The sequence below is a fragment of the Thamnophis sirtalis genome, unplaced genomic scaffold (genome assembly GCF_051295495.1).
Source record: "Thamnophis sirtalis isolate CommonGarterSnake01/CBP01778 unplaced genomic scaffold, rThaSir2_p1.2 scaffold_2, whole genome shotgun sequence".
Lineage (NCBI taxonomy): Eukaryota > Metazoa > Chordata > Lepidosauria > Squamata > Natricidae > Thamnophis > Thamnophis sirtalis.
Window position 1 is genome coordinate 9,036,712 of NW_028261382.1, and position 22,641 is coordinate 9,059,352.

The 22,641-nt window shown below is 39.3% G+C and overlaps 2 protein-coding genes across 5 annotated transcripts in view; both read right to left on the reverse strand.

Annotated features, from left to right (window-relative positions):
* Positions 1-15,261, reverse strand: part of CEP152 (centrosomal protein 152) — a 35,551-nt gene extending 20,290 nt beyond the window's left edge. Inside the window, exons 1-13 of one of the 3 annotated variants that reach the window (XM_087704208.1) lie at positions 15,079-15,254; positions 12,451-12,563; positions 9,643-9,734; positions 9,366-9,435; positions 8,099-8,428; positions 7,264-7,420; positions 6,808-6,948; positions 5,894-6,033; positions 4,747-4,947; positions 3,694-3,841; positions 1,977-2,068; positions 1,618-1,778; positions 186-375 (exon numbers count right to left, since the gene is read on the reverse strand). In XM_087704208.1, the coding sequence (XP_087560334.1) occupies positions 186-375; positions 1,618-1,778; positions 1,977-2,068; positions 3,694-3,841; positions 4,747-4,947; positions 5,894-6,033; positions 6,808-6,948; positions 7,264-7,420; positions 8,099-8,428; positions 9,366-9,435; positions 9,643-9,734; positions 12,451-12,537 (1,809 nt within the window). In that variant the 5' untranslated portion in view covers positions 12,538-12,563; positions 15,079-15,254. Of the gene's footprint in view, positions 1-185; positions 376-1,617; positions 1,779-1,976; positions 2,069-3,693; positions 3,842-4,746; positions 4,948-5,893; positions 6,034-6,807; positions 6,955-7,263; positions 7,421-8,098; positions 8,429-9,365; positions 9,436-9,642; positions 9,735-12,450; positions 12,564-15,078 lie in introns of those variants that run through there. The other 2 variants (XM_087704210.1, XM_087704209.1) reach the window with 2 other exon arrangements.
* A 1,414-nt stretch (positions 15,262-16,675) lies between these two features.
* The window catches only part of SHC4 (SHC adaptor protein 4), a 43,724-nt gene continuing 37,758 nt past the window's right edge, over positions 16,676-22,641 (reverse strand). For both annotated transcript variants that reach the window (XM_087704213.1, XM_087704214.1), the window contains 2 exons: positions 20,855-21,099; positions 16,676-19,754 (listed from right to left, as the gene is read on the reverse strand). In XM_087704213.1, the coding sequence (XP_087560339.1) occupies positions 19,611-19,754; positions 20,855-21,099 (389 nt within the window). In that variant the 3' untranslated portion in view covers positions 16,676-19,610. The remainder of the gene's footprint in view (positions 19,755-20,854; positions 21,100-22,641) is intronic.

The following is a 22,641-nucleotide window of genomic DNA, read 5'->3' on the forward strand; positions in this document are numbered from 1 at the left end:
CTCATGAAATATACCTCTGAATCTTAAAATAAGAATTTGTATTCTATTTGCTGTCTCCTATTTCCTTTATTGGGGTCTTTTGATAACAGGTCACCAACCTGCAATCCGCTGTACTAAAGCACTTTCATAAAATAGAAAATTATATTCCTTATTGACATGCAAAACAAGTAACACCTCTTGCTTACATTGGGTTTTACCAGCTGCTGCTTCAGTTCTTGTATGGACTTGTGACAATCTTCAAGGTCGTTTTGCAGTCGAGAAATCCGGCTCCTCTTTGCTTTGTTACTGCTCAGTAACCGCTCCATTTCTACCTTCAGCTCTAAAATTATTTCATCTTTAGAAAGTCCTTTATCTGTTTCTTTATTCAATGAACAACTGTCAAATATTAAAGATGAGAGAGGTGAGAAGTGAAATCATATAGATTATATTAGAAATTCTGAACTGTATAAAATGACTACCTAAGGTTGCGCATAAACTATCCCGAATTAAAAAATTTATTGTTATAATTTGCTTTTCAGCCACACTGAAATCTAATTTATTTAGACAATGCACTCATCCACTGCAGAAAAATTACAGTGCTTTCGGATACCAATGATTGTTTCATCTGCTGTGTGAATCTTAGCTATTGTAGTTAATTTTTTAAAAACAAAGTAGAAGCAGCAATGTCTTAACATGATATGTGAACCAGGTCATAACAGGCTTATTTAATTTTCATTTGTGTGAACCCAAACAATTATGGCTGAACAAACCACGATTAAGCATGGAGATGGAGGCAGTTATGTCTTATTTTGATCTAGCACTAGTCTTAAATGAAAAGGTAAAGGTTTTCCTGTCAATCATGTCTGACTCTAGGAGACGGTGCTCATCTCTGATTCTTGGCTGAGGAAGCCAGCATTGTCTGAAGATGTTTTCCGTGCATGGCTATATGCCAAAGGCGCACGGAATGTTGTTACCTTCCCACCAAAGTGATACCTATTTATCTACTTGCATTTGCATGCTATCGAACTGCTAGGTGGCAGGAGCTGGAGCAAGGAACAGGAACTCATCTCGTTGCGCGGAACTCGAGTCTTATTGTGTTAATTCATTCCATGGTGCTTGGAGAAAGTTTCAAAAGGTAGCTTTGATATATATATTTATATATTTGTGTGTGTGTATATATATGTATATATGTATGTATGTATGTGTGTATGTGTATGTGTATGTGTATGTGTATGTGTATGTGTATGTATGTGTATATATATATATATATATATATATATATATATATATATATATATATATATATATATATATATATATATATACATACATACATACACACACACACACACACACGAAGTGGCATGTTACTGGATGCTAAGGGCTTGAGAGAATACAACATACCAAAGCTATGCTATAAAGAGAATATGCATACCAAAATGTCTCCCATTTTGTTTCTTGAAGGAGACTCAGTGAAAGTTCTCATGTAAAATTATTTTAGCCTGAGGGAGAGGGGGATTTTACATTATTTGCAAATGCAGCAATTGGAAGAAGCTGAGAAAGTGGAGAGATATCCTCTGTGAAAGTTCTTTAATATGTATTTTGTTTTAAATGACAAGGGCATTAATCTGTAATTACCTCTGTAATCTGGTCTTCTTGCTGATTTGCTTAATGCCCAAATCTACGTATGAATCTGTTAATTCCACATTTAGATTTCCAGCTGGTTCACTGAGAAACACACCATGTTTTGCGGCTGATTCATATAGAACAATTTCTTCTTTTAGGTCCTTAATCTCTTCCTATAAATGGGGATATTCAGTTAGAGTCAGGTAAATGGGAAATAAACTCAATCTCATTTTGAGCACTATAGAATAAAACAATCATCCACTTTCCATTAAGCTATACAGTGGAGGCATTTCTTCTATGGCACTTTTAATTTTATACTGATCCACATCAATTCATTCCTACAATATTTAAGAAAAGAAAAAACTATGAACCTGAAGAGCTTTGTTCATCTCATTGCCTAACAACTGTGCAGAGTGAGCTTGTTGAAGTTGCAGACGTAATTGATTTGTCTCCGTTACTAAGCCTGGAAGGAATAAGAATGAATTTATGAATATAAGCTAAAAATATTTAAGAGAAAAAGATACAAGGTCAACCGAAACAGCGCATTTTCACTAATTTAAACCATGCTCTAGGTTCAAGGAAAGTACAGGGATATTGTAGTCATATGGTGGAAAGAGTCGGAACTGTTTTGTTCCTAGCTTTTGGAACTGTGTAATTTCGCTTTAGCTTATCTCCTATATTAAAATTAAAATAATGACAGAGAAGTAGGTCAAGGATATTTGCTTTTCTTTAGCACAGGGGTCACCAACTGGTGGTCCACGAGAAAATTTTGGTGGTCTGCAGAAAAATTATTTGCATTTTTCATATTGCACTAAATTAGGGGTCCTCAAACTACGGCCCCTGGGCCAGATACATGCAATGAATGTCTGCAGTCTCCCCCTTCGGGGTCTTTTTGTGCAGGACAGAGGGGGGCAGAAATTCCAACTTGGGGTCTGCTTCAGCCTCCTGGTGGGGGGCTTTGGGCGAAGGCTGGAGGGAAGCGCCGCTCGTGGCAAAGAGCCGGAGGGCCTCGTTCCAGTGGGACTGCATCATGGCCTGGAACTGGCTGACCATCTCAGCCCACTGAGCGTCCAGGCGCCGGTACCTGGCCTTGCACTCCCGCAGGTCTTCCCTCTGCTTGGAAAGCCTATGCTCGTAGTCCTCAGTGAGGTGCTTCTGCTGAGCCTCCTTCTTGGTCAGATCCAATTTGAACTGAGCCAGCTATTTTGCCAACTCTTTCTCCTGGTGGCTGCTTAGCTCCAGCAACTGCTTCCTATTGGGATCCTAAGGAGCCTAGCAGGTGAGGAGTGGCTGGGAGGGGAGGGGCGAGTAGAGGCCAGAGAGGCGTCCCTCGACATGAGTGACATCAAGATGCCCACGCCCATCCAGTCACATGACTACCTAGCCAGTCATTAGACAGATCATATTAGTAGTCTGTGGGATTTAAAATTATGGATTTAGTGGTCCCTGAGGTCCAAAAGATTGGGGAGCCCTGCTTTAGCACACCCGAAGCCAAAGGAAACTGTGAAGCTGCTAGGCAAGGCTGCCTTGATAGAGTGGAGGATTAAAAATAAAAGAAGATGATGTCTAAATAATCCACTTTAAATATCCTCCGGAGAAGCATGGCATGCTACTTCTTAGCCAGCAGGATTTTTTTTAAAAGCCTGGATTGGTTAGGGAATGGTACTTGAGTACCATTCTATGAAATTTGCCACTGCTTATTCACTTTATTATGCAAGACAAATTTCAGAAGAAAATTCGTCTTGCATAATAATTTTTCATTTTTCCCTTCCCTCTGGCGGCAGATTTTCAGCTGCCAGAGGGAGAAAACTATGGCCCTTTTATGACTTTTAACCAGAGCATGGCTGGCTCAGGAATTATGAGAGTTGAAGTCCACAAGTCATAAAAGGGCCATAGTTTTCCACTCCTGTTTTAAGCAAACACACACAAAATGCTGTGTTTCAGACATTAGTCATGTAAGAAAATTTGAGAGGTGAGATTAAACTAATAAGACTAAACTAATCTTGCTATGACAACTACTTCAAAGGTGACTATTTAAATATAGTTGAGGATGGGTTTTTTTTTTAAAAAAAAGCAAAAATAACACACCTGTTTGTAATAAATTTGCACACTGGTTCTGGCTTTCTTCTAGACTTCTTGAGAGGCGGTTTATTATTTCATTTTTTTCTAATTTACTTCCTTCAAGAGTTCTTTCAAGCTGTTTCACATGCTCCTTTAGATGGCAACAAATTTCTATCTGATAAAAATGGAGCACAACTTATAAGCCTTCATAAATTTCACCGACATATTCATCCAATAAACTTTGTTATTCATCTTTACTTCCATAATGTTTATATATTACTAGCAAAAAAAATTGTTCCATTGATGTCTATTTTTCTGCTTCTGTATTTTTCTGAGCTCTGCTTAAAAAAGCTTCATAGCCCTGGAGAAAACATTCAGATCCCAAGTGACAAATAATAGGGTATATCTAGAAATAAAAGCATTAATTTATTGTCTATATTATAAAATATGTTTAAATTAGTACTACTACAGGGAGCTAAAGATATTTTGGAGGACTTCTTTCAGTCTTTAAAATAAGACAGGCAAAGACATTCATTCTGATATTTGCTCTTATTTTACTCCTGCTCATACTGAAATAAAGCATAAGACAGGTTGTCCTTGACTTACAACAATTGAGCCCAAAATTTATGTTGCTAAGTGAGACGTTAAGTGAGTTTTGCTCCAGTTTACGGCTTTTCTTGCCACAGCTGTTAAGTGAATCACTGCAGATGTTAAGTTAGTAATCCAGTTGTTAAGTGACTCTGCCTTCCCTATTGACTTGGTTTGTCAGAAGGTCACAAAAGGGGATCACAAGACCCCGGAACACTGCAACTGTCATAAATATGAACCACTTGCCAAGTGTCTGAATTCTGATCCAGCAGTCCGTGGGAATGCTGTAATGGCTGTTAAGGGTGAAAAACAGCCAGAAGTCACTCTTTCCAGTGCCGTTGTGCCATCATTGAGTGAACTGTTGTAAGTTGAGGACTACCTGAATTAGCAAATGAAGATTTGGGGCTATGAAGCTTATTGAGCAGAGAAAACTACGTTTCGTAATGTGAATGCCTTGTGAGAGTATTTTCGTATTGTGAGGAAGGATCTGACCTGCTCCTGGAGGGATGCATTCTTCACATCGAGTTTCTGTTGCAAAGATGAAGTCTGCTCTTCCAGTTTCTGCTTGAGTGCGGCAACGATAGCCTCGTGTTGCTCCCTTGCACGCTGAAGAGTGTCAGAACGGCGAAGTTCCAAGAGCTGCTGTTGCATACTTTCCATGGCAACTTCTGTCACTTTGGATTGTTTGATCAACTGCAAACAAAATAATGCAACGGCAATAGCACTCAAGACTTAAAGCATTTCACGGTGCTTTTACAGCCCTCTCTAAGCGGTTAACAGAGTCAGCGTATTGCCCCCAACAATCTGGGTCCTCATTTAACCAACCTCGGAAGGATGGAAGGCTGAGTCAACTTTGAGCTGTTGCAAATCAAACTGCTGACAGTCGGCAGAGTTGGCCTGCAACACTGCATTCTAACCACTGCGCCACGATGGGTCATAGAGATATGGGGTTTAATTCAAAATGGTAACCCAGCTCCCTTTAATATGTTGTAAGCAAACTCTCAATCAATATAAAGATATTAGTAGAACTACACTAGGATAAATACATTAGCGACAAATCTCTTTTCCAGCACACTGAGAAACATGATGCAATTGAAAAACAATGTCTAACAACAAGGCCTCACACAGCAATATTTTTTTTATATATAGTGGTAATTTTGAATGGTTGTTAAACAAAAGAGTCAGTAAGAGAGGGATATCTGTATTGTCTTTACTCCAATTTGGCTGTAGGTCAAGAATTGTTGGGGGAGAAATGTACTCAACTATATTGCCGCAACCTTAGTTTGAATATGATTAATTCCCCCTATCATGTATGTCATGGCTTAAGCATGGTTTACTGTCCAGGCAACGTTCCAAGCTATAAATAATAGTTTACTAACCATAATAGCTATGTTCTTACAATATGCTGAGCCAAAATCAACGTAAGACCAACAAGCCACGTTACCTTAACTCAATACATGTTGGTTTTCCCATAATTTCATCTCCACATTCAGCTTTCCAGAAGACAGAATGTGCTCTATGGTTTGCTTGAGGAATGATGCTCTGCATTTTTGAGCTTTTATTGTTTCATGTACCCTACCAAATGAATTATTTAGCAAGCAGTTTCAAAGCCCTTGCACGATCAAATGTATTGTCTTACCTGCTCCTCGTTAGCTGTCAGAGTCTGAATTTGGCTTTCGAGAGCTTTTATTTGGCCTTCCAGTTGAACTTCCCTTTCCTTGCTATTTTGGTAGAGCTTTTGACTTTCTTGGAGGCTAAGAAACATGCCATCCTTTTCATCTTTAAAAAAGAAAAAAAAACATTTACATGACTATTTAGTTACTTTTTAAGGTTTGCAACATACTCTTTTGGGGAGTGGGGGCGGAATGGACCCTAAAATAGAAGACTTTATGTGGTGGAGGACACAACGAAATAGCACCTATTTCAGAATTCTGAGGTTTTCATCTCAAATTTATGGCATTTTAGAAAACGTTATTTACTACCCAAAATAGTTGGTGAATGAAGTTTGAAGAAATGTTCTACATATGACAAATAAGCAAGCATCTTTAATCGAGAAAATATCAACACTTAAGCATGCAAGCACTCCCAAGACTTAGTCACCCAATTTAGGAGGCCATTCCCCCAAATCACCAGAGGTTATTGCCCTGTGGATCATACAAAGTAGCACATTCAATCATTGGGACGGGCTGTTTTTGGAAAAAATACCAACTGTGTAACCGCTTGTCTTAAATTTAGCATAAGCAGGAAGGAAGGCTTACTTATTTCTCTCAAGATTTGCTACATTTCAAACATTGTTTCTCATCAATCAACAATCATAAAACTTAAATGGGTTTAAATTAATAAAAGTTAACATGGGTTTAATTTTAACCAAATAAGTGAAGGAAACAGGAAGTGTCCTCCATCAGTTCTGGGTTAGGGTCCCCTACTTGAACAGGGGGATGAACTAGAAACCTCCAACCTCCTTTTCAACTGTTGTTCTGTGAATACATCATATAACAAAACTTGACATGGCCCAAGTATACGTCTGCAGTCTTATCTTTTGGACATATTTACCTTTCATAATTGCAAGCTGATGGGAAAGGTACCTAATTTGCTGTGCTCTTTCTTCCAGCTGGTTAGTAAGTTCTCCTAAAGTTCTTTCTTTTGCTTTATTCAGAACCTGCAGCTGAAGAATCTGCCTGTTGTCTGAAGAACCTGCAACTCACATTAAGTTTCCCGCACGTCAGGCATACAGTATACAGGGTTTTCTCAACCAAATGCACAATTCAATAAAATCCCCGAGAACAAGAATTTCTTCTTGACAGAAGTACATACGTTTTGTTGGACAGACTTTACTAGATACTTCTTTTAAATTATGTACTGTGGTTTACTTAGGTAGCAGAAAGGTGAGAAGCCTTTTTATCAGACTCACAAAAGAAGAGATGAAAACCTTCACAAACAATTACCCGATTCAATGAAAAAAAAACTAGGATTCTAGCTCAACACGTATAATCAAAAGCACATACTTACTTTCACCAGTACCCAGAAATTCTTGTTGCAGGTCTTCAAATGCTTCTGCCTCTGATGAAATAGGGGCTGTTTTTTGAACATTCTTCTGGTAGGGTTTATACACAACTTTGTAAGGCTCCAAAGATTGGCTGTTGGTTTCTGAACCACCATACTGCAACTTTAACAATACAATTTGTAAGTGCTACGTACCTGTTTAGTTTTAATTAAAAAGTGCCGATAGATTCGGTGCCATTTATTTATTATGAAGTTTACTTGCTGCCTATCTCGTGTCAAATGACTCCGTATCATTTTTTTAGGGACCACATACATTTTTGTCCACAATGCCGATAGTAAAAACAGATAAATAGAAGTATAGCTGACTTCAAATAGGACGCCCAAGCGGCTCATTAATCATTCTGCAGAAAATGAAAATCTTTTTCTGCGTAGCAAGGCAAGCTACTAAAATCAGAGATTTTTATTTAACGAAGTTTATGAAGCCCACTGGGACCTACAATCATTCTTGGAGATAAGCATGACGCCAGAAGTTGCAGCATGTCAGTTTCCTATTTTTAAAATTTATATATAAAATAAAGGGGGGGCGGGAATCTGAGGCGAACAACCTGGTAATTAACAGATGATGTATCAACGGGCACAAAAGCCAGGATCTCAAGCCCTATCCAAGTTACATCAGGCTGCGTTCTTTCTCAGACAAGCTCTAATTTTGTATCCAAAAATCATGAATGAGCAATGCAGAAATTATAATTCCTTTTTAGTTTCATTCCAGAACGTTAGTAACTGCTAATATATGAAAACTGGGACACAAGCAAATAATAAAGGGCCATCCACACAGACCTACCTTCAAGGGTTCCTGTGGAGAATCAACAAAGTTTGGTACAACGCCATGCTGGTTACTGAAGTCTTGCTGGTGGCCATTTGTGAAGGCTCGAAAATTGGGCGGCACAGCATACACCCCGTTTTGTGGGTAATGGCTGGGGGCTTTGAAATCATCTCCAAGATAGACATCTTCAGATCCGTTTTCACTGGCCCTGCCAGAGATCTCAAACATGCTTTTATCTTCTGCCTCGTTATGATGGACAGGCCAGTCACTCGCATGCATTTCACTTGGAGTGTGTCCTTGGTCGTACACAAAGCGGTTGGCAAACACATTCTGGTCCTGCCCATAATCCTGAGAATAAACAGTTTAAGTGAATATAGCGGACACTATCTCAGTTGGATAATGTGACTAGTATTAACATACTCGTGTGAGTAAAAGAGGGAACAAACTGAGGTTAGGGAATAAGAACTAATAAAATGTTAAATTCACTCGTTTATTCAATGATCCTTCAATTGAAGATGACTCCGAGCGTAACTGAGCAGAGGGTTGGACTAGAAGACCTCCAAAGCTCCTTCCAGTTCTGTAATTGCTAGGATAGCAACCAGCATAAAAGCTCTCAGGTGCAACATCAGGAAGAACCACCAGTATTAACTATTATTTCAGAAACTTAACAGATTCATCCATGCCTTCAGAAGTGACAGAGCTTCTAATATACTGCCGTTACTGCAGAAATTGGTGCTATATTCAGAGATGTATTTCCTTGAGAATAGCCAGTGTTGGGCTATATAGCGCAGGAAATATTTTACAAAATTGGCCAAATTTCAATTCTACGAGAGTAATGGGTCCCGGATTTGGGACGCATTGTGTAAGTTAGCCCATTTGTGGTTCCTTGGTTCAAAATGTGATGCCCCGCAAACTATTTCACCCTGTTAAAGGTTACATAAGACAAACAGGAAAGGGCAGGAGATAGATATAGAGATATTGATAGATGATGACAGATTCAGATAGTTAGAAACACAGATAGATATGGATAAATGATAGATGACTGATAGATGATGATGGCATGGTAGGTAGGTAGGTAGGTAGATAGGTAGGTAGATAAGGTAGAGAGAATTAGATTGGATGGATGGATGGATGGATGGATGGATGGACGGACGGACAGATAGACAGATGATAAAGCACCATATTCAGCTTCTAACAAATCAGACAGAACAATATTTTAATGTTCATTTTGAATGAGCCGGGAGATGTTTTAAGCTTGCAGAAAAGCAGTTCAAATAAAACTCACACTCGGAGGGTTTGTTGCAACTGGGCGATCATTCCATTTGGTGGCATCCTGATCCCAGGGTTCATGCACTCTATACAGAAAAAAAGGAGGTTTAGAAACCCATTTGTTTGTATAGTCTTATTGTGATTTCAATCACACACACACACACACACAAACAGTACAACATTTTTCCTGATAGATTTCAGAAGATAATGTGTACATGCCATTTGAATGCAATTTTGTAGTTACAACATTTTTCAGAGCAAGGGGTGGGGGTGTCAAGTGACCACTTTCTTACTGCTCATGTTCTTCAGCTGCACTGAAGTCAGAAAGCTGATCTCCGCTGTCTTCTAGCATGTCATGAGGAAGATCTGTCAGTAGCTGTTGTAGCTGAAAGGGAAACATACGTATGGGAATACGGGACAAATATCTCACACTAAAACATATCTCGCCTACTCTCTAGACTTTAATACCAGAGGAGTTTGCATTAAAAGAACTACCTTAAGGATGTAGTTACAAAGTCAGTCTAATGGTTTGCTATTTGCCTGTTCTGCCCCAAATGTTTCTTAGAGAGCACAAATAGGTCAGGTAAGGAAGGAAATTAGGGAACTTAAAGAGCCATTATACAAATAAATTTATGAAAGCTTGCCACTTGATTAGCACACCTGCAGCTTTGAGAACTGTGTTTTAAACAATAATTATAAAAAAGTGGATCCATTTTTAGTTTGCTATGGCTTGCCAGGAGATTCAGCTTCAAGAACTATATTTTGATCAACTTGGTCAATAGGACATACTGCTATCAGAGATATTTCAAAGAGCCGTGGTGGCACAGTGGTTAGAATGCAGTATTGCAGGCTACCTCTGTTCACTGCCTTCCATCCTTCTGAGGTTGGTAAAATGAGGACCCAGATTGTTGGGGGCAAGATGCTGACTCTGTAAACCGCTTAGAGAGGGCTGTAAATCACTGGGAAGCAGTATATAAGTCTAAGTGCTATTGCTATGAGCCAGGATATGCAATTAAAGTACCTCTGATTATCTATTTCATTCTCAGAAACAATTAAGACTAGGGTGAGCCTATCGTAATTCTTCCGCATGAGCTTTCTCTTCCCCAATGGTGCTGATCCTCCTTCTCAATCACATAGCAGCTATCTGTCTCACTTACCCAAACACGGCTTACCTCAGGCATTGTGAGACCACTGCAATTAATGCACTTCAGTGTATTTTTAACTACTGATCTTTTGACTGAAAATAAACTTCAAACTTCAAATAACGAGCCGTTCAGTTTGTGAGTAATATCGTAGCATGTATTAAAATCATGGTATTGTTGTGAGAGACTGCCTTTCTCTCAAATTTGGAGTAGATGCTAATATTTAACTTATATTTTTTAAGCAGATGGTAGAATGGAAATGGTACCAAATCTGTGCAGGATTAGTTTTTTGGGAGAAAAGGCAACAGATAGTTTCATGTACAATGTCCTCAACTTACAACAATTCATTTAGTGACCATCCAAAGTTACAACGGCACTGAAAAAAGTGACTTATGACCGTTTTTCCCATGACCATTGCAACATCTACCTTGTCATGTGATCAAACTTCAGACCCGTGGCAACTGACTCATATTTATGACGGTTGCAGTGTCCCGGGGTCATGGAATCCCCTTTTGCAACCTTCTTAAAAGCAAAATCAAGGGGGAAACAAGATTCATTTAACCACTGTGTTACTAACTTAACCGTTGAAGTGATTCACTTAACAACTGTGGCACAAAATGGGGCAAAATTCACTTAACAGTCTTGCTTAGCAACAGAAATGTTGAGCTCAATTGTAGCAGTAAGTCAAGGGCTGTCTATAGTATATTTCCACCGCAGTTCCCTCCATTTCAGCTATTCGCTCTTCAGTTTTGAGAAAATTAAATACATTTTCAAAAAAACCTTCTGAACTTACTTGGCGCAAAGAGTCCTGAATAGAATAGACCTGTTCTTCTAAACCTTCTGTGAGATTTTGGTACATAGAATGGATTTCAACTAATACATCTGTGCAGTACATTTTCTTTTTCTCACAACATTACTAGAAAACTGTATATAATAATATAAGCGGTTATCAGATCATAATCTACCATGTTCCTTTCCGATGGAGCCTTTAATGTGTTTATTAACTTGGGGGGGGGGGCGGGGGGAGAGAATCAGCCTAGAAATATGAGAGGACAAACTAGAGTAATAAACTTTAAAGTTCCTCCGTTATCAAAATCTGGATAATTCCTGGCACAGAAGTTAGCTGACTTTTCTAATTACTTTCAAATAAATCTTATTTCACACTAACACAATTAAACTCAGCACAATGAGGGAAACATCTAAAATAAAGTCCTACCCTATCTGCATTAGCCTTTACTTTTATTTATATGCCCATTATAATGAAGTAAGAAGAAAAAAAAATCAATTTTGTAACAACTACGTCAACTAATGTACCACTCCATAATTCTCCGAGACCAAATCTATTTCAAACAGCTTTGCTAAAATAAAACAATTGTATCTACAGGCCTTTCTGTGATATATTAATCTTTCTAATGTCCTGCAGCAAAAATATAAAATTCTAAGAGGAATCCCCGAGATGCAGAAAAATGCTTAACAAGAGACGTTTCCTCACAAGCCCTAGTTTTCAGAGAATAAAACTAAAACTTATAAGATACGCATATTGAACTAGTGCATAAAACAGCATATATGTTCTCCATCTACCCACATCACTAAATACTCCAGACAAGAGGCATATCTCAGTTTGTTGCAACAGCAGATAACCTGGAGATGTACAGAAGCTTTAGTCAGAAGAAATGAGCAAGGGACTTTTATTCAGATTGTAAAGGAGCAGCTCCAATAAGGCTGACATCATGAGAAACCAAAGAGTAAATTCAAGCAGATTATGATGTCACAGAAACGTCATCTTTCCAATGCAACATTAGCTTCAATGAAAAAGTAGCTGGTGACAACTTCCAGAAATAAGGGACGTCTAAAACCTCTCTTAAGTTGAAATGCAAGTGAAATTATGGCAGGCAAAGATTTGAGAGCAGACAGGCTTGCTAATACTTCCGACAAGTTTTGCCAACAGGTAACTCTTACCTCTTGCTCCCTAGCATAATCCTCTTGGTCATATTCGTCCTCTTCATGTTGCATCTGTAAAGCGGCACTGTCAAAATCCAGCGACATCCTTCCCAACTTGTTTCTTGGGCCACCTGGGAAAAAATAGCTATTTTAAAATTCCATGTGCAATTAATTAACCCTGTAAGGCTTTGGTAAAAGAATGCCAAATCCAATGTAACACAATTATTCTGTAACTCTTATTTTGTTTACTACAACTTTTAATCACTGAGCTCTTGATTTTCAAGGAAATTTGTGGAGGCAGATACAGGTGTTGCCACCTGGGTTCAAAAATAGGAGCTATTTATAAGATGACCCCTTCCCAATTCATGTATCCCTTATCTATATATCAATAACCAGTTTTAGTGGATTAAATCATAAATCATAAGATGTAACACTCAGTGATAGCCGTAGGATACTAAATAAGCAATCAACATTTAGGAAACTAAATAAAGCAATATAAATCGTAAAGATACAAGTAACATATGTGGCATATGTTATTACCTTACTTGTGAAATAAAATAAAATAAAAAATAAAATAAAGAAAAAAATAAAATAAAAAGTACCTTGCATCAAGGTACATGTGGTTAACCGAATCCTTCTGATTTACTCAGAATGCACAGAACAGGTTAAAAAAAAATAGAATCTTGTCAAGGTTCTAGTCCTCAGCGAGGAACCGGCCAAACTGTCAAGCTGTTTAGTAAGGCTGTATTACCATTCTTCTTCTCATCTCATCTTTCCTATTACCTACCTTCTTTTTCTACTTCTGTATGTAACTTTGTTACTTGTATCTTTACGATTTATAATGCTTTATTTAGTTTCCTAAATGTTGATTGCTTATTTCGTGATACGACAAAACCGCGGTCCACTAAAGCGCGCCCGATTAAAGCGCGTACCTGACGTCATCAGCAGTGCGACAAATACGACCGCGGAGAAAAAAGGGCGCTTTAAAAAGCGCTTTTAAGCAAGCCGATTCACATAAAGGTATGGGTTAGGTTTAGGGTTAGGGTTAGGTTAAGGGTTAGGGTTACGTTAAGCATTAGGGTTAGGTTTAGGGTTAGGTTAAGGGTTAGCGTTAGGTTTAGCGTTAGGTTTAGCGTTAGGTTAAGGGTTAGGTTTAGGGTTAGGTTTAGGTTTGGGGGGGTTAGGTTTAGATTTACGCGTTAATTTTAAGTTTACCGCTCACAACGTGCTGTTTTCATCGCACTGTGATGACGTCACGTACGCGCTTTCGTCGAGCGCGCTTTAGTCTACCGCGGTTTTGTGGTGGAACCTGCTTATTTAGTATCCTATGGCTATCACTAAGTATTACATCTTATGATTTATAATGAATGTATTTTTATGACAACGATGGTCATGTTTTATCACTGATAGCTTTTTATGTACAATGAGAGCTTATGCGCCTGAGACCAATTCCTTGTGTGTCCAATCACACTTAGCCAATGAAGAATTTGAATTAATTCTCTGCCTGATAACAACCTAACCCATAATATCTAATCCTCCCAGATCACTGCTTTTTTTTTTAACTACGGCCACCTCTGCGAGCATCTACAAAAGAGAATCCACGCCCTCCCAACACACACCCACCCCAATTTAGGAAAGCACGTGTTTCTCACGACTTATCAAGGTTCTAGTTCACAGTGAGGAACCAGCCAAACTGTCAAATTGTATAGTAAGGCTGTATTACTCTTCTTCTCATCTTTCCTATTATCTATCTCCTTTTTCTACTTATGACCGTAATAAGTTTGTTGCTTGTATCTTTACGATTTATATTGTTTTATTTAATTTCTCAGTATGATTTATCTTGATTGCTTATTTAGTATGCTATGGCTATCACCAAGTGTTAACATCTTACGATTTATGATGAATGCATTTTTAGGACGACGAGGGTCATGATTTATCATTTTGTAGCTTTTATGTAGCTTATGCACCTGAGACAAATGTTTGATTTTGATTTATTTTTATTTGATTTATTTATTATTTGTCAAGCATGTATAAAATAACCAGATAGAAGTATAAACATGATTATGGATACATGAAATGGATAGGATACCAATCACACTTGGCCAATAAAGAATTCTAATTAATTCTAATAAAAAAGGCCAAATCCAGGCAGAAACATCTGCCAGATAACGACCACCTAATCCATAATATCTAATCCTCCTGGATCAATAACTGCCCCCCCTTTTTTTTACTGCGGCCACCTCTGCGAACAGCTACAGCAAGGAATCCACGCCCTCCCACCCACCCACCCCAAATTTCGGAAAGCGCGTGCCGTTGTTTCTCACGACAGTCAAGGTTCTAGTCCGCAGTGAGGAACTGGCCTCTCTGTGTGTGTGGAAACTTTTTTTTAAGAAAAACTGCCTGCGTGGAACTTTTTTAACAGTTTCTCCGAGGATGGGTCGTCAAGGAAACCCCGAAGCACCTCGGGAGAAGGAAAAGCGCTCCAGAGGGGAGGTCGAGGCCTCGTTTCCATAGCAACCAGCAGCAACCGTCACCCGAGGGCCCTTCCACGGGAGCCTAACCGTCCACGTTACCCAGGAGCAGGGCCTTACTCCCACACCGCGTCCCACACGCCCCCCGCCTTGACGAGCAGCCCGAGCACCTCACCTTCTCTTCGGCGCTTCGCATCCCCGCTGGAAGACCCTGTTTTTTACCTCCCCTTCCGTGTGACAACCGAACCCCTCTGTTCCTTCGGGGGGAGGGGTCTTGCGCTTATGGACGACGCATCCACCCAATCAGATGAGACGTCATCCTGTCGGGTCTTGCGTTGGAGAGCGTGGAAGGCGGGACTTTCGCATCGTCTGCTCCCCTCCCCTCCCCTCTCCCTAAAGCAAGTTCGGTTGCCTCGCACCGCTCTATTGCTTTTGAAAGCTGGCGCGGGCGGTGGCGGGAAGAGAAAGCGGATCGGCGATTGGCTGGGAGGTTTAGCCAATCGGAGGAGTGAGGGGCGGGCTAAATTACTTTAAGTCCTTTAAATTAAATGCTTTTATTTAACAAGGGTGAGCCCAATAGTGCTTAAAATTGAGATTCACAAACAAAACAAAAAAATAAGACTAAAGGCATAAATTAGTGTTGTTTCCCCCCACCCAAATTTAGCAGTTTTAAGAGGAGTGGTCTTCAACTCCCAGAATTCCCCAGCCAGAATTTTGGGAATTGAAGTCCACCTCAAATTTGAAAAATATTGGCATAGATTTAAAAACCATACATACCAAGCTCATTTATCTTGAGCTCCAGAATTTGGGGGGGGGGGATTTTGTTTTCAATACATTAAAAAATCCATTTGAATTACAGTAAGTCATATTTTATTTTTAAACAATAACTATACATAAAGGTAACTTCTTGTTATCTTTGAGCAACCAGGGTTAAAAATTCTTGCTAAAGTGCCTGCAAATTTATTCATACATCTATCAATAAATATCTTGCCCACCCATTTTAACATGCTAATAGATTCCCCAAATGGAATGTAGTTTATGAGTGGACGACTGTTTAAGTTAATTATATTTTATTATAGTCATGAACCATCATAAAAATAAAAATGCATGTAATAGAACCAAACCTTTAATTCCTATCTGGACTACCTGTCAAGGCTTATTTGAGATGTTACCTTGACAATTAGCCGATATGCCAAATTCTCCCCTTTCCTCTGAGGGTAGCTATGAAAAATAACCAGAAAAATATTGCTTCTGGTTAAATGGACTTTGAAAGCATGTCCTCCAAGGATGTTGCATATGCTAAATAACATTTTAACTATAAAGCCCTTCTTGGAATTTTGGACTAAATATTGCCTTATAACTTCGCAGACTGCAACAGCCTTGTTTAATCCAAACAAGAATGGATCTCTTCTGCAAAAATGACAAAAACATTTCGCACCCATATAAGATCTTTTTCAGGGATATAGAAAGCAAATTATCCCCAGCAAGCAGTTGTGTTGGATTTTTTTACTAACTGTTAAAAAAAAGATTTAAGTCAAAATTTATTGTTCATAAAATCTAATAGTTGACTACACTCACACATTAAGCCAAATTGCAAAGTGATGGCTTAATACAAAAGTATCCATTTGTCTGAATCCTTCCTCTTTTAATCTACACCCCTATTACATCTCCCTGATTGCTGCTATTATTGATCACTCAACCTATTACAAATCGATCGTTATTCGTTTGGCAAGCCGTGCATTGAAGGTGGGACAGAAACCATGCCTCTGAAAATGGGTCCACACAGAGAAAATTTATTTGCAAACATTATGATCGTAAAGATGAAACTGTTGCTGTATGGATAACATTCAAATTTCCAGGGATGAGAATTGAAAGGAGAGGGTTACAAGTCTATTGCCTGGACAACTTTTATAAATACGAATTTGATGGCATTGTGCATACTGGTATAGATATATAAATATGAATTTGATGGCATTGTGTTTGTGTGTATATACACATATAAGTTTGAAGATACCCTGAGAAAACTCTATTTTGTGTCTATCTGTGTCTGTATCACGTGCAATGCAATATTAAAGATGTGCATTTAAAAGTAAAATCCATTCCTGCTATAGCTTGAACCACAGTGTACTAGTATTTAACTGCTTGCTTTTAAGCAGGTAAATAAGCTAAGAAAGGACATCTTTATATGATGCCTGAATTTAGGATTATTTTCCAGTCCATGCAAGTGCTTGTGCTTGGCTTAAAATCTAGATGTTGGCCCTAATTCTAACTTTCAACGTCACACCTATCTGCTTACACACTGCGAAGAATGAATCAGCTCTAGGCAGCAACCCATCGCTTGTTAGCATCTTGATTTATGAAGCCAGGATTCCTGGCATAAACTGGCATGCAAAAATGGCCCTTGAGATTAGCAATACCCAGCCAAGGTGAGGTTGCTTAAGTATTCACTTCAGAAATTCAAACATTTGTCTGGGATACCTGCTCTTGATGTGGGGTTGGATTAGAAGACTCTAAAATCTCTTCCAACTTTCCTGATTGTATTATGTGATTTTTTTTTAATCTGCCCTTAAGAGGGAAAGCTTAGCATTGCTTCAAACAATGTTGAATTCGTTGATGACATTCATATTTCTTTTCAAAGCTGCAAGGAATAGATTTGCAGAAATCTCTTTCTCTCCGTGAGATATACAAATAACAGAACCACTCCAGGCATATTGATTTACAGAATATTTCCAGTTGAAAACACATACAGGAATAATGCAGCATGAATGTTTATTTTTTTTTAAAAAAAAATCTTTTCTTAACTAATAGGAACAAATGAAACCCAATCCCCTCCCCCCCAAAAAATACAGATGAAGGAAAATAGAAAGCGTGCAATAAAAAAAGAAAATAGCTTCTAAACAAAAGGATGTATTCGCTTAACCCTGAAATATAACGTACGGTTGCTTTCTTTTATCTCAAACTCCCTGTACTATTTGCATCTATCATTTTTATTTTTGCTGGTTCAGTTTCCAGTGTGTTTATAGGCCAGCCGACAAATGTTTTGCAGATTTTTGGGGGTAACTTTTTGGCATCCTGGTAGAACTGCATTATATATGAAAGGATTACACAAGAAGGATAAATCTACCACATTAGCAATAGCAATAGCAGTTGGACTTATATACCGCTTCATAGGGCTTTCAGCCCTCTCTAAGCGGTTTACAGAGTCAGCATATTGCCCCCAACAACAATCCGGGTCCTCATTTTACCCACCTCGGAAGGATGGAAGGCTGAGTCAACCCTGAGCCAGTGAGATTTGAACAGCCGAACTGCAGAACTGCAGTCAGCTGAAGTAGCCTGCAGTGCTGCATTTAACCACTGCGCCACTTTGGAACATTGTTAGTGTTCGCTTCAAAATGATAGTTAATTACCATATATAAACTTAGTAAGCATTGCTGCCTCATTTTAAAAACCAGCAACTTATAACTATAGCTAGTTATAACTAGTTCAATTAATAGTTAGCATCAGTATTCCATCAGGTAAATTGCTGGGGATATTTAATAATAAAATAATCTGTTTATTGCTGACTGCAAATTCCTTAGACTTTGTTGCATGAAATAGAAACAAAAAATGACAATTTATGGTTTTCATAATTAGACAGAATAAATTATAAGGGGGAGGAAAAGTTATACCGTAACTATAGAGCAAGAGATAAATTTATAATTGTACTTATAGGCGCTTCAAACAACGGAAGCTATTTTTTTCTTTCTGTTCTATTCTGTGTACTTTTGTCTTTCATGCACTTTTAGCTGGTTCTTTAATTGCTCTTCTTTTTCTCACTCTATATTCGTTTCTATTAGTCTTTATCTTGTATTCTTAACATCTTTAATCAAAGTGTATTTTACAAAACGAACTGAGCTTTTGATGCCTGTTGACGTCTTGGGCACACAAATGTCATTTCCTTGGCAGCAAGAGAGGCTTTTCCGTGGTCCCTTTCAGAATGTTTTTTTTGAGTTCCCAGTCCAAGCTACAGTGCTGATATTTCCTTGTGGTCTCTCATCCAAACGCAAATCAAATTCAGTCTTTCTCAAGCTCCTTGAAATCAGCCCAGGAACGACTCGAATTAATTTATCAAGCTTAAAAAAGAACCACAGCTCTGGTAAAAATATGAGTCCTTTTCCCCAAATCTTTTACATTAAAAGGCACATCTTCAAGTAAGTTTTGCTTCGGGAAGGTTAGCTTGTGCTTTGACATCTTTTTCTGATCTCTTCACAATGTTTTGTGAGTACCTCTGGTTCATGATTTCTCCCCAGCCTCTTGGTCTCTCCAGGGATATGTTCCGCAAAAGTAAAATAGTTGTCGCTTATCAGATGCAACATAGCGGTGTGATTAAGTTCATGTTTCTCCATCTCAAACCACTCCAAGAATGTTTGGACTCCAACTCCCAGCATTCCCCAGTCAGCCATGTTGACTCGGGAATTCTGGGAATTGAAGTCCACACAACTTAAAAGTTGTTGAGGTTGAGAAATACTGATTAGACAAATTAGACAGAGAGAGACATATACAAACACACAAACAATCCATCTGCAACCTCATCATCAAGAGGTGTCTCCTATTCTCCGTCAAATTCCGTGCGCAGGAAATGAGTTCAGAATAGTCACTAGGGGATGTTGAGGAGACTGGGATAAAAGAATCGTCTTGAAAAGAAATGTGAGTCAACAAAATTATTCCTTAGAATGCAGTTGCCCCTAAACCTTTCTTTACAGGCTGGCAGAGTCTTAATTCACTTCCAGAAGAGACAATTGGCAATTTGTTCTCCATATGGTAGCGGATAAGGTGATCCACACTATCAAATGTATGGTCTTTGGTTCTAACCTGGGGGAAAAACAGAGCATCCAAGAATTTAGTAAGTACGAGGTCTTCAAATTGTGCAATATTGTGTGATCCTATAAATTTGGACTAGAAGACCTCCAAGGTCTCTTCCAACTCTATTATTCTATTCTATTCTATTCTATTCTATCAGGTTCCTAAAAAAAATAACCTGTTAGAAGACAGTATGGACACACTTTGAAAATGATACAATGAATGTGTGCATCCTACCTAAAAGAAGTTAAGGATTTCATTGGTGTTAAGGTGAGGAAGAAACAAATATACCACTTACTAATATGTATTTGATATACCTATGTGTTCTGACCCCCCCCCCTCGTTCCACACCAAAGCACACTCTAAGCCAGAGATAAATTACAGCATTTAATTAACAGACAAACAGGTCCTTGGCAGCAACCCGGCACAGACAAGCTTGGGCAGCAATAAACACAGATAAGGCTTGGCAGCAATCCAGCTTGCCAAGCTCATACAAAGTTCTCCGACATTCGATTCTGTGTTGACTTCTGCAAAGAGGGCATGTGCACAAGTAGCCTTTTTATAGTCTGGAGAGGAGCCTAATGACCATCCTGTAATTGCATAATTGTTCCTGACGCCTAGTAGCTCTTTGATGGCGTGCATCCAGGAACAACTTACTACTGGCCTCTGGCTCACTCTCCCTTGTCTCCTCCCCACTGGTCCAAGGCTCAGGTGCCTCCTGGTGGCCAACCAGCCTCTCTGCGCCCTGCTCGGAGTCGGAACCCTGTCCAGGGTCCTCCACATCCTCCAGAGCCGACTCAGAGGGCCCCTCGGTGTCGGAGTCTGGTGGCAGCTCCAATGGCTCCTGCTGGGCCACAACACTTATGTAACAAATAAAACTTGAATAGGACCCAACCACTTCGTACTTTTACTTTACACACCTTACTTTATGATAATAGTTTTGAGGAGTCCTTGATGCTGGTCTAATCTAGCACTGATGATGTTACATAATTTGGGTAATGAAACATCTGCAAGAAAACAACCAAGCTCAGAGAGCACCAAGGACCCCTTCATTTCAACCCTGAGCTACAAACATTCTCCTTTATTGGGGTTATTGTCTCAATTGTTCCTACCTTGCCTTCGGGATCCACCAGCAAGAGATGTTTCACTTGTCCTCCTTGCAGCCCACTCAAGACATATTGGCCAGGTGACGTAGTGCTCTCCCGTACCAGAAAGTCTCCGTTGTTTCTTAAGAGATCCTCAGCTTGTCTCCTGGATATCTTCCCGTGATAACATTCTTCATTCCAAAGAGGTATCTTTGCATCTGTGAGGCCTGCCACGTCATTGGAGCCTTTCGGTTCTACAGTTTCCAAGGCTTCTGAAAACGAAAGAGAAGATATAGAAACCACCTATTTCCAGTGTATGAGTTCACCCATCCTAAGTGAGTGGGGTTTATGTCTTGAATAAGCCACAGCTGTCATGATGTACATAACCGATTGTGCCCACCGACCTAAAAAGAGCAGAGTATCATAATCTTTTAGCTCAGGGGTCTCCAACTTTTAAAACTTCAGCTCCCAGAATTTCTGAGCCAGCCATCAGTCAGCCACTAACACTGATGATAGAATAGAGTAGAATTCTTTATTGGCCAAGTGTGATTGGACACACAAGGAATTTGTGTTTGGTGCAGATGCTCTTAGTGTACATAAAAGATAAGATACATTCATCAAGAATCATATGATACAACACTTAGTGATAGTCATTGTAAAAGGTAAAAGGTTCCCCTCGCACATATGTGCTAGTCATTCCTGACTCCAGGGGGCAGTGCTCATCTCCGTTTCAAAGCTGAAGAGCCAGCACTGTCCGAAGACATCCCTGTGGTCATGTGGCCGGCATGACTCAATGCCAAAGTGAGCACGGAACGCTGTTCCCTTCCCACCAAAGGGGGGTTCCTATTTTTCTACTTTCATTTTTACGTGCTTTCGAAATGCTAGGTTGGCAGAAGCTGGGACAAGTAACAGGAGCTCACTCCGTTACACGCCACTAGGGATTTGAACCACCGAACTGCCGACCTATCTGATCGACAAGCTCAGCATCTTAGCCACTGAGCCACTACGTCCCTTAGTGATAGTTCGTACGTTACTCATAAGCAATCCAATCATACCAGGAAACAAATAAAACAATATAAATCATAAAGTTACAAGCAACATGGTTATGGTCACGAATGGGAGGAGATAGATAATAGGAAGGATGTGAAGATCAATAGTAATACAGCCTTACTAAACAGTTTGACAGTGTTGTGGGAACTCGTTGTTAAGGAAAGCGATGGCATTCGGGGAAAAACTGTCTTTGTGTCTAGTTGTTCTGGTGTGCAGTGCCCTATAGCGTCGCTTTGAGGGTAGAAGTTGTTACCTAGTTTGGATCATGAAACATCGGCAAGAAAACTCAGAGAACATCAAGGACCCTTCATTTCAACCCTGAGCTACAAATATTCTCCTTTTATTGGTACAGATCCTCCCTCAGCTGTCGTTTTTATTCATTGTAAAGCTGCCATGACAGCAGTCTTCCAATATTTGACAGGCTGTCAGGGAGGAGTGGATTTCTGGATGTGGATTTGTGGACAGGATGAGAACCAATGTATGTTGTTAGCCGTGACCCGTCAAAACCGCGGAGGACAAAATCGCGCTCGACGAAAGCGCGCATTTGACGTCATCACAGCGCGATGAAAAAAATTAAAAATTGAAATGAAATTAAAATTAAAGCAAGCCGATTCACATAAAGGTAAGGGTTAGGTTTAGGGTTAGGGTTAGGGTTAGGTTAAGGGTTAGGGTTAGGTTTAGAGCGTTAGGGTTACGTTTAGCGTTAGGTTAAGGGTTAGCGTTAGGTTTAGCGTTAGGTTAAGGGTTACGTTTAGGGTTAGATT